This window comes from Typopeltis vanoorti, chromosome 24, assembly GCF_054136105.1.
Source record: "Typopeltis vanoorti isolate ZY-2024b chromosome 24, IOZ_Tvanoo_1.0, whole genome shotgun sequence".
NCBI classification, from domain to species: Eukaryota; Metazoa; Arthropoda; class Arachnida; order Uropygi; family Thelyphonidae; genus Typopeltis; species Typopeltis vanoorti.
Window position 1 is genome coordinate 11,387,576 of NC_143572.1, and position 12,531 is coordinate 11,400,106.

Consider the following 12,531-nt stretch of genomic DNA (forward strand, 5'->3'; position numbering starts at 1 on the left):
TTACATTATATCCACTTGGATTAAAATTGTATTATTTTTAATATCAAAATTTAGCAAAATAATATAAAAGTGTCTGCTATAAATGACAATGAAAGATAATTAACTTTTATTTACAGTATATATATAAAATCAGCCATAGGTTAATCTTCATATTAATCATTATCACAGTATGTTAATGTGATAATGAATGACATCACTATAGAAGAGTACTGTTGTTAAATGCACATTTTTGTGATTGTCTTGATCATTTTCATGCTTGTGATTCTTCCTTTGTAAAATATTTAGTTAATTTGTGTAATGCGCAAAAATAATTTCTTTATATCTGATTTTACTAAATGATGCAGATAACAATATCCTTTTTTAAAATTGTATTAGATACTCAAATCTGGCTGGTTAATGGTTAAAAGTAATTTTCATCAGTTTTTATTGTATCGCGAGTTAATCATTGCTTGTGCTAATCAGTAATTAGAGTCAATCCCACATTAACAAAATAAATATGGTAATTTCACTGGATTTCAGTCCTCAGAGCATGCAAAATCACTTATCACAGAACATAATCATCGCAATCGTAAAAGACATTTTGTCTATTACAACATTTTGTAATAGACAAAATGTTGCGCTGTCAGAGCTGACTAAAAAATAGTTTACTGTTTAAGCCTGTGTGAAGGATGTACAGTGCATGATCTGCCACTCCATCATTAAGTCAAGACTAGTAGATCATGTTGGACGATCCTTTCACACATAATTAAATGGAAGAAAAGTGTACTACAACTTAGAAAGTGTTTCAAGTCCATAAGACTATTTTTGAAGAAGTATGTCATCAATGAAGCATTATGAACCTTAACAACTACGGCTGCATTAATTTATCAGAATTTTGGAAACAGTCATTTCAAGGCTGCCTTCAGCTCACCCATAACACTAAATAGTGTTATGGGTGAGCTGAAGATTAGATCATCAACCAAACATGGCACTTTATCATGGTAGTGTCATTCCAGACACTACCATGATATGTTCTTTTTTTCTATTTACAATTTTTAATTCTTTCTGCAATTACTTGATTGTTAGTGTCATATGTTCCATGACAAGTATTCTTTTATGTTGCAAGGATGCTTGTTTGAAGTCCAGACTTTTAATACCTAAGCCTTTATACATGTATTAACTCTGATGTCTGCTTTCAGAAACCTTCCAACCAGTACTTGATGGGAAAATATTGTTCTTTCTTCCTTTCTGGGATATTTAATTAGCACATAATTTCACTAAAACTGACTGGTAAAAATTTGTATTATTAGTTGACTATTTTAGTTCAAGGACCCCATCAATACATTTTTGAAAAATTAAGTTTATAAATATGTATTTCTTAATCAGGAATTAATTTCTTCCTATAAATTTAAATGACTTTAAAATAATTTAAAAGCTTTTTAAATCTTTAGAAGTATCCCTAGGGCTCTGTACTTTTACACTCTTTCTCTTCTTCATAAATGACCTTTTATCATTAACATCAAATCCTGCCCATAATTTTGCTGATAACAGTATGTTGTATTTTTCTTTTTTCATTCAACAATACTTGCAATGCCAATCTGCGAGATCTTCCATAATCAGTGAGATGAGGACAACTTAGGCAACTTCGTTGCATCTTGCCTTATTTCACAAAAGAAAGATTTCACTTCTTCTCCCCTTGCCTTTGGTAATGCCCAGATCTCTATACAACATCAGATATCTCTCTCTTCTTAGACTGACATTTCTAGCTCCTGGTGTAAGCACATCGTAATGTTGTAATTTGTCTTCTGCTCATGGTAGCAAATGTTGTCAGTAGCAATTATCAGTTCTTTTATATACTTACTAGGGGGGCTCCGCCTACTTCACCCAACTCCCCATGTTTCGAACTGGTAGGCCAGTTTTCCTTGAATTCTGATGACTCGAATTTTGAAGACTCGACACGCGGGATAGCCCCTGAGTTCAAAACGTTTCAAATAACTTGACAAAAACGTTACAGCCTACATCCGTTTCCAATTTCAGCTTATCATTTTATAGTATAGAGTAGATTAATCCTTGCTTGCTCTTTTCCTACAACCCAGCTTATCTAACATTGGTGCCTGTAAAATCTAATTTTTTTAAAAAAGTTAAAATTGTTTCTGCTTTGAAGAATATTGCTGCATAATATCAATATTTTTTTTTCCACTTTAGGTTAGTGCTATAGACTAAGATATCTCATAATGTGAATGAGATATTAATACTCTTATTATAACGAACTTCTAAGTACCAAAGCAACATTTTGCTTAAACTATTAACTGCTTGTTTGTTTTTTGAGGGCACAAATATGTCAAGTCAACTCTCACCATAACAAACTTGTAAGGACTATGGAAATAATTTACTGTTGTGAATTCCCTTTAGCATAGTATTGTACCTGTGAACTTTGAGACTTTTCATTTTCCTGTTATAGAAAGGAGGTGGTTATAATAGTGTTTGCTATAATGAGAGTTGACTCTCTCACTATAGCAAACACCCATATAATTTTTGAATGTCGTACTCATTCTTTACTTCCAGAACTGTTTGGGTAGCTGATCATTTACCAGAATATACCCATTAGGTGTATGGGTATATTCTGGGAATTATAGGACTTAATACTGATGGCATAAAATAAAATGCGCGCACACAGTAAACATGAAATCATGTCTCTTACATGCTTATTACTTTCATAAATGGCCAAATATACATAAGGAGTACATAATTATAGCCTAATCTGCCTTGGGCATAATCCTAAACTACTACAAAATTATACAAAATTTTTGATAGTATGCATTTTACAATGAAATAATACCTTATCTGCTTGCCATAAAGAATAAAATCTTTGTCCTCCATCTTACATATATATAGAGAGAGTTTGGCACTTGGTTGGTGTTATTGATGGCATTTCTGCTCTCCAGCCAACAGGCTGTGGATTCAGATCCTACGATGGCATGGATATTTGTGCAAGTCCTTAGTGGGAAACAAATCCCAGGATGAAGTACATTTTAGGGATGAAAAATCTTTAATCAGATGACCCAATCCCATTAAAGTAGTCAGCATGCATAAAAGGTGGACTTCCCATTGCTGCACCTTTAATTTATTGATATAATTTATCTTTAATGGTAAAATAGCCAGGATGAATGACCAAATCAAAAACTTAGCTTTTTGATTTTTTAACGATTTCAGAAGGGAAAATGTTGATGAAAAGAGTGACAGAGAAAAGAGTAAAAATTGGAGGATTACTGCCCAGATATGACAGTACTGAGAAGAAGGAGGGCAATGATAGCAAATGATTTTAGATGTGTGTGGAGTGAGTTTGATGGCAGAAAAGACTTGTATAAGAGGGATGGCTTGTGCTTGAATTCATTTGACATCAGGAGCTTGGAAAAATTACTTCTGGGTATGAGAGACCTAATGCAAAGAGTCAGGGAAACTAGATCATCAAAGTAAGAATGGGGAAAATGGGTGTGGAAGTTCAGCTATGTTATGTAAACATGATAAAGATATGTATGTGGCAAAGGGGTGGAAAAATATGCTTTGGGTTCTGACCTTTTGAGAATGTCTGGGAAAGGAAAAGAGAAATTATTTAAATTAAGGGGATATTAAATCCCACATTGTTTTAAAACCGAATAAGAAACTCAGAGATTGGAATCAGATCGCTATTCTTGGTATTTTCCATAATGGAAAATACCAAGAATAGCGATCAGAACTTTACCACCTTTGCTGTGAGTTGCCCGAGATTGTACTACGTACTAGGACTACTTGCATTAGCTCACGCTAGTAATCGCCGATACTTTTATAGTTTACTATATTCGGTTTTAAAACAATGTGGGATTTAATATCCCGTTAATTTAAATAATGTTTATATTGCCGAAATGAAGCCTATTGGCTCTTTATATTTAAGGAAAAGAGTAAGTTCTAGAACAAGACCAAATAGTTTGCATGCTAGTTGGTAATTTATTATGTCTATACACAAATGTCAGGAGCATCAGAAATAAAGGGGTTGAGTTCATTGCTTTATTTGAATATAATGTGGCCTAAGATTGTTGGCATTAGTGAAACCTGGCTATCAGAATCAGATATGGTAACTGGGATTGAGTGTAATGGGTATGCTATTTTTTAGAAATTACAGAAGAGATAGGAGAGGGGGAAGAGTACTACTAATAATATCAGATGACATAAGTCCGGTTAGAGTAGAAACGCAAGAAAACAATGAAGGTAACCATGTCCCATGTAGTGGCGAGTTTAAGTCTATGTGGTGGGGATGTCGCGACAGACTTGGCGACTCAGTTGCAGGGGACAAAGAAATGCACTGCAAATTTAGCCTTATGGGTGATTTTCCAAACATTGATTGGGTAGAAGAGAAATCTCATGATAAGAAAGAAAAGGAATTTATTGAATTGTTGCAAGACAACTTTCTCAAGCAGCATGTGAAAGAATTCGAGGTCAAAGAGTGTTGGATTTGCTCACAGCGCCAGAAGGAGTCTCTGTCAAGAATATGGCTATTTTACCACCTTTTGGTGACAATGATCATGCTGTGCTTTCTTGGGAAGTATCTGATTGTATTGATGCTCTGATTGAAACAGGTTACATGCTGAACTACAAAGCTGGAAATTACGATCAACTTAGGGGGATACTATCTTTGGTCCCATGGTATCAGTTACTGAATGGGAATAAGTGCTTAAATGAGGCAGTATCTGAATGTATCCCTAGTGTTTGAAGAGTAAACAGGTTGGGAGTGAAATGGATGTGCAATCTCATTAAGCAAGAGATCCACAAGAAGATAGTGTGGAAATAATATTGTGAGAATAGAACTATTGAATGCAGATGGTATCCGAGTGTCGGGAGCTAATGAGATTGTTCAGTTAATGAGTGCTCACTTTGCTAAGATATATCAGCCATGTAACACTGCTACTGCTACATTGGATGAAAAGTTAGAGGTTCATGAAAATGAAGTTGAAGAGCTGCTGCATAACCTGGATACGAATTTGTCTATAGGAACAGATGGAATATCAGCCCATTTGCTAAAGGAATGTTCAACTGAATTGGCAGGGCCTTTCACATGTTTGTATTACTTGAGTTTGAGTCTTAGCTCAGGAATGATACCACAGGAATGGAAGGAATGTATACGAGGTGTGAAAATTTAATTCCTGGAACAGCCGTGTATCACTCATGTAGTGATTTGGTTGGAGTCAGATGAGTAATTGTGTTTGTACATCTTTTAACTAGTTGGCTATTGCAAAAACAATAGCGATCTGCATGTAAACTTTGGCATAAAAATGTGCGATTGAAATTTGGAGCAGTGTGTTAACACATTAAATTTTGTGTGAAAATTGGTAAAACTGCTACTGAAATGTTGGAGCTGTTAAAGGTGGCGTATGGTGTGGATGCTGAAAAGTCAAGTGTCTTTGAGTGGCATAAGAGATTCAAAGGTGGGCGAGATGTGAACGACGAGCCCCAGAAGAGTGCAGCCAAAAACAAAAATGACAGATGCAGATGGGAAAAGAATATGAGATTTGATACGGTCTGGCAGATGATTAAGTGTGCGATGCTTCCAGTACGATTCCAAAACAAAACGGCAGAGCATGCAGTGGAAAATCCCGAGTTCGTCACGTCTGGAAAAAAAGAACGTACGTCACATTTGCAATTCAAGACCATGCTGGTGTGTTTCTTTGATCACAAGGGAATAGTCCACTGTGAATTCATTGAACAGGGGCAAATGGTCAAACCAACAATGCTATTTAGAGGTGCTGAAAAGATTACGAGATTCTGTTCAGATAAAAAGACCTGAATTGTGGCCTGACAAGTGGATCATCCATCACGACAATGCACCAAGCCATAGTGCACTCACCATGAGAAAGTTTCTGGTCAAAAAGTCGATTACAGAATTGGGTCCTGCTTATTCACCCAACTTAACTCTCTGTGATTTTTGGCTGTTTCCAAAATTAAAGACTGCACTTGAAAGGATGAAGATTTTCTGACATCGCTGATATCCAGCATAATGTGATAAAGGAGCTCGAGAGTATTCTGGAAAAAGAGTTCCTGGCTGGCCTGTTTCCAAAAATGGGAACACTGTCTAAACCAGTATAAATGCACAAGGAGGACTACTTCGAAGGCAACATTAACGCTAATATATAGTTCTGAACGTAGGTTTTTTACAGGTATATTCCAGAAATTGTCACACCTCGTATACTCTGCAAGGAGCAGCAGGGGTTTACTAAAGGAAGGTCATGCTTTAGCAGTTTGCTCATATTTTATAACAGTGTTACGGCCAAGTGATAAAGGGGATGGATACACTATGATAATGTTGGAATTTTCTAAGGCATTTAATAGGATACCACATGAAAGACAGTTGCATAAACTGGAGAATATGGGATTGGAATATAAACTCTTGACTTGGATCAAGTCAGGTGTTTATATTCCATTCAAGTCAAATTGGATCAGGGGAGGGTTGACAGACAGATATCAAAAAGTGGTATACAGTGAATGTGAATCTGCCAGATTTAAGGTGACTACTGGTGTACCTCAGGGTTCAGTCCTTGGGCCATTGTTGTTCAATCTGTACATTAATGATGTTAGGAAGAGTTACAGGAGATGTGCAATTGTTTGTTGATGATGCGAAGATAGACAGGGCAATCAGGGATGCTACTGATATTCAGCACTTACAAAATGATTGGAATAGGCTGGAAATTTGGGCAAACGAAAATGGCTGTCAGTTTAATGTTAGTAAGCGTAAAGTTATGCACTTTGGCATTAGATTTCCAGCGGCATATTATATTAGCAGGGTTATGCTACAAAAGACTGAGGAGGCAAGGGATCTTGTCTTATTAGTGGATAGGAATTTGAAGTTCCAAGGTCACATAGCAAAAGTTGTAAATATAACTTGGAGGATAATTGTCATGTTGAAGCAAACCTTGACATATAAGGATAAGGAAGTCATTTTACTTCTTTATAAGGCTTTGATAAGACCACACCTGGATTATTGTGTGCAGATTTGGTCTCCTGGATTTCAATGGGATAAAGATGCTGTGGAAAGGGTGTAAAGAAAAAAGATATCTGGATTATGGGATTTAGATTATGGGGACAGATTGCGAGCATGTGGATTGCACTCTGGTTTGCAGGAGAAAGAGGGATGATATGATAGAGGTCTATAAACATTTGAATGAGTATTATAGGATAGTGTCTGGTGAAATTTTTCATTATAAAAAAAAAGTGGGAGAGAACATACAGAGCACAGCCAAGAAAGGGGTAAGAGCTAGGTTTTCTCTCATAGAGCAGTGAGTGAGTGGAATAGTTTGCCTTTAGATGGGTAATGAGTGTATCTAGTGTACATGAATTTAAGGGAAGGTATGACAGCTGGCTTTGGGTGATTTGTGTTTTTTTGTGAATTTCTTTGAAAATCCACTTTCAATTACACCCCTGCATTTCCTTGCCAGCCAGTTAAAAACCTTTTATGATACCATTAAATGTATTGAAAAGAAAAATATAACAGTAATTGAAGTGAAGGATGTGAAACAAATAGACTGGTGGAAAGGTTAAATTGTAGGAAGGCAGAAAAGTTTCTTACAACTACTGTGAGAAAACAGTTGCAAGAATTAGAAAAAGGACACATAACAGTTGAAAAGTTTGAAAGCTATGCAGTTGATTTCTACTGCACCTGTATTGAATATATTCAGGAGTGGTGTACACCATTTCTCACACCTCTTCAGTCTATGAATTGGATTAATTTGAAGGGAAAGGATATTCATGCAGACAGCGTCACCAAGTTTTACTGTGAATGAAGATGAGTTTGTATGTGTGAAAAAATATTGTGAAAGCAAATTTGAAGTGTGGAGTGAATAGAAGGATCAAAGTGTCAGTGATAAATTGTATGAAATGTTTGCTCATTTTACAAAGCAGGGTATAAATTCTGGGAGTATTAAATGCCTAGTTAGTTTTTGTTTAGCACTGCCAGGAACTAATGCAGCTGTTGAATGTGTTTTTTCATTAATAAATGTACTCTGTACAGATAAAAAAAAAAAAAAAAAAAACAGACTTAAAATTGAGACAGTAAAAGCTTTAATCATTGTAAAGACATATTTTAAGAATTTCTCTTGTGCTGAGTTCTATGATCAAATATCAAAAGAAAAAAAAAATTCTTGAACAGGCCCATAAATCTGACATTTTTCTAATTAAATATGTTTGTGATTAATAATTCTTTTTTTAAAGTAGATTTAATGTTAATGCATGTTTATAGCAGTATTTAATTTAAAGTGCATCATATATAATAGTTTTATTTTTGGTTTTCTTAATTTTTAACATGTCCCAGATTTTAGTAAAACATTATTGGAACTCTAATCTATATTAGTGGAGATTCTGTAAACTCTGTCATGTAGAGAATGAATAATAATGCCTATTTTCTGCATGAGTGGTGATGGGATGTGGTGTACAAGTAGTGTCTAGTGTTGTTGGCTTCCTATATGCTGAGAAATTGAGTCTGTTCTGTTCAGATGCTTCAGGTGTGTCTAAAAATGGTAAAGACCTGTTTACCTCCAATTTAACAGTGAATTAAATTTGAGGATGAATGTTATTTAAGGTTACATGAGAATTCTTTCAATTGGGGTTATAGTGCCAGGCCAAATGATGAAATCATGCAATTAGTGTGAAGTCAGTCTCTATATACAACCATCCTAGTAAAGAATCTTCACATGCAAACTTTGTTTGCTTACATTTGGATAAAGCCGGGGTCGGCAACCTTTTGAGTCGGAAGAGTCAAAAATTACAATTTACAAAATTTCAAAGTTTTTAAAGAGCCACAAAATTTTTAAAAGTTTTTAAAGAGCCACAAGATCTTATTGTCTTCAAGGCATTTTTGCACGGCATTCGCTATATCTTCCCCTCTAGTTTGTTAGATACTACAAATATTAGATACTTAGTTTACGAGTTATGCCCAGCTATGCCGAAATCAATGAAAATTGCCAAACATATAAACTTCTGAGAGCTTCCGACGGACTGACGACAGTGACGATGCGTGTCACGGGGAAGGGGTGCGGTGAAAAGCGAGTACAAGTGGCTGAGAGATAGAATTGGTGCCTAATCCTCGTTAATCGATTCAGAACGATTTTTAAATTTTTTTTTTTTTTTGATAAAATAAATAATATTTGCGTATGGAACTAAAGAGCCGCAGCTTCACATCCAAAGAGCCGCATGTGGCTCGCGAGCCGCAGGTTGCCGACCCCTGGGATAAAGGAATGAACAAGAATATAATTTCTTGACATTTTTAATTTAATTAGATTATGTGAGTGTATTTATAATCAAACATGCACAAAAGCAAACACCACTGTAGTAAACTTGTCTCAGAGTAATACTTTTGAAACGTCTTGACCGTATCCCATATTATCAGTAACGATCTAAAGAAAATCAACAATAGCAAAATATTCCTTTTGACCCAATAAATCTGGAGTAATGAAAGTTTACTGTATATTCTGGTTATGTGCTTGTTTCTTTCTCCCCAAATTGTCTCCTTAATGTTTTATTAGACATTAATGATATGAAGACACTTAAAGGTCTTGCATTACAGGATATTTTAACACAGGTTCATCTCTATGTCCATCGAAGTAAGTATTTTGAAGCTTACAACAAACTTTTATTTGATTGAAGAAATGTACTACTGTGTATTTCCTGCATAAATTATTCAAATAAAATACACATTCTGTTATTTATTTACAATTATTTTATTATAATATATGTTTGTTTTGTAAAATATTGGCAATATAAAAGCAACCAAGAACATTTCATTTGTGAATAATTATGTAGATTATATGTATTGTTACCACTTACTATTGATATCAGAGCAGAGCACTTCCAAAACTAATTTTCTTCTTTGTGCATAGATGGATTTTATACATATAAAGCAGAAAATTACTGAAGAAAAGTGTGGAGTAATATTTCAGTGAAGTTTTTGGAAGAGTTTTTGGTAAACAGAACAAAGAAACCAGCGTGACAGATGCAATCCACATGACATCACACAGCATTTCACGGACTAACAATGAAGAAACGTAAGGCGAACACAAGCTTAGAGAGCTGAGAAGGAAATTATAACATTGAGAGGTGTAAATTGAAGTGTGTAATAATTTGTTACTAGAATTTTCATTAAATTTAAGGAATGAAATGGAGATTTGATTTACAAAGTGCACTGACACATACTCTTTTAACAACAAATGGTTATATGCCACTATTTTCAAGCTACTTATAGGAATTTGCTCATTTAAGGTAAAGGAGTTGTTGATAATTCCTACAGTGATTAGAAGAATAAACTACTTCAGTACTTCCATTATGTTATGTAAGAACTTGTATTCTTCATTTTGGAATGGAAGCAGTTTTCTCAACTGCTGGAAGGTAGAACTGTATTTTTTCTTCAGTTAAATTCTTCTCTCATGCTGAAGATGGAATGGATTTTTTTTACTGATATTTTGAACTCTGAATGCAGAACTGGCAGTTGATATAATTATCTGTTCTTTTCATTCAAAACTGAATAGAAATCAATTTTACAAAATCAGAATAGAAAATTCACACAGTAAATTTGATTCATGTGTTGTGTAACTTTTCAGGTTAAAGTTCAGATAGTGTAAAAGTTTTTTTTAACAGTTGAGTGTTAGCATTTGGTCTGAAGCTTGCTTTAAACCTTTAAGTCTTTGTTGATTAAGGAGTTTTCTAGAAAACATATTGGTTCAGACTTATGGAGGAATCATAATTGTATTTGAGGTCCTAAAGAATCTGTTTGTCAGTATTATGATAATTAACATTAGTTCAAAATTTTGATGTTCCACACTCTGACACTGAATTTATAGAATAATGTTTCATCAGTTTTGGAATGGGTTAAGCTATGCATAAAAAGGTGATAGACACAATAAGACAAGCACTTGAAATTGTTCAGGAATGGCAGATCTTGATAGATCTTAATTTTTCGCCGGCAAATCATGTATACATTCAGTACATTGGAACAAGTAGGTCGTGTTAGAAAGAAGAAAAAAAGTCACAACATGCAATTATCCACTTGTCATTTGATTGATAAGCATGTGGGAAAATTAAGATCATAGCTTAATAAGAAAATTGACACTAAATTTGAATCTTTGTCAAAAGTTCAAGAACAACAAAAAAAAACTTCTGACTTGTCTTACTGCAAACGGTAAGACAGGTCAGAAGTTTTTTGTTGGCATGATATTTACCACCAGCTTATTCCAAACTGTGCATCAAATTTAACTTCTCTAACAAATCTTACAAGGGAAAGAGTAAAACTTACCTTGGGAGCTAAAGAATAAACATCGTTTGAGTTTTGAAAAACATCTATCATGATCCCACTAGTTTTAATTCATCCAAGGTTGAAAAAAAAAAACCTTTTTTTTTTTTTTTCACAAGTGTAAATGCATCTCATGATTGCATTGCTGCAGTTGTGTAATAGAAGGAAGGGGATGAATTAAAACTAGCTGCTTTCTTGAGTAGACAGCTGTGTGGCTCAGAAATAAATTACTGAACTATTGAAAGGAAGCATTAGCAATTATATTTCCTTTGAGAAAGAGATCTATTATATGGTCAAGATATTCATGTTGGATTAGACCATAAATCCTTATCATTTCTAAGTAACATCTTCTTCTTCTGCAGCAGCTTTTCCCACTTAAGTAGGGTCGCTGTTTGTAGTGAGTCTCCTCCACCATCGCCCTCCATCTCTTCTTTGATCGCCCACGCTTCGTCCCCTGCACATCCATCTGCATGACCTTTCTTCCCACATACTCTTCCTCCCTCCTCATCACATGACCAAACCATCTCAACCTTGCCTCCTGTATCTTTGCTCCTAAGTTCGTAACTTTCGCCGTTCCCCTTACATAGTCATTTCTCAGACAGTCTCATCTCCGCTACCTCCGTCCTACTGATGTTATTTTTCCTCAGGGATACAGTTTCCATAGCATATGTCATAGCTGGTCTCACTACTGTCCTGTAGATTTTGCCTTTTAGATTGATCGGCACCCTCTTATCGCATAGCACTCCAGCCATCTCTCTCCAGTTCCTCCATCCTGTTTGTATCCTGCATCCCACTTCTTTCTCAGCCTCACCATCTTCTTTCATTGTTGAACCTAAGTATCTAAAGTCACTGACCTTCCTGATGACATTTCCTTCCAGCTCCAGATCTGTCTCCTGGCCACCGCCCACTGCGCAACACATATACTCTGTCTTACTTCTGCTTAGTCTCATACCTTTCTCTCTCTCTTCCAGTACTTTTCTCCAACTTTCCAGTTTAGCTGCCACTTCTCTTGATTCTGCACACAGCATGATGTCATCTGCATACAACATAGTCCTAGGCACGTCTTCTCTCATCTCCGCTACCTCCGTCCTACTGATGTTATTTTTCCTCAGGGATACAGTTTCCATAGCATATGTCATAGCTGGTCTCACTACTGTCCTGTAGATTTTGCCTTTTAGATTGATCGGCACCCTCTTATCGCATAGCACTCCAGCCATCTCTCTCCAGTTCCTCCATCCTGTTTGTAT

The 12,531-nt window shown here is 35.4% G+C and overlaps 1 protein-coding gene across 2 annotated transcripts in view; it reads left to right on the forward strand.

Annotated features, from left to right (window-relative positions):
* The window catches only part of RfC3 (replication factor C subunit RfC3), a 114,191-nt gene that overhangs the window by 77,264 nt on the left and 24,396 nt on the right, over positions 1-12,531 (forward strand). For both annotated transcript variants that reach the window (XR_016550415.1, XM_090413510.1), the window contains exon 9: positions 9,525-9,602. Coding sequence is in view for 1 of the 2 variants with exons in the window: in XM_090413510.1 (XP_090269636.1) it covers positions 9,525-9,602 (78 nt within the window). In the remaining variant the exon portion in view is untranslated. The remainder of the gene's footprint in view (positions 1-9,524; positions 9,603-12,531) is intronic.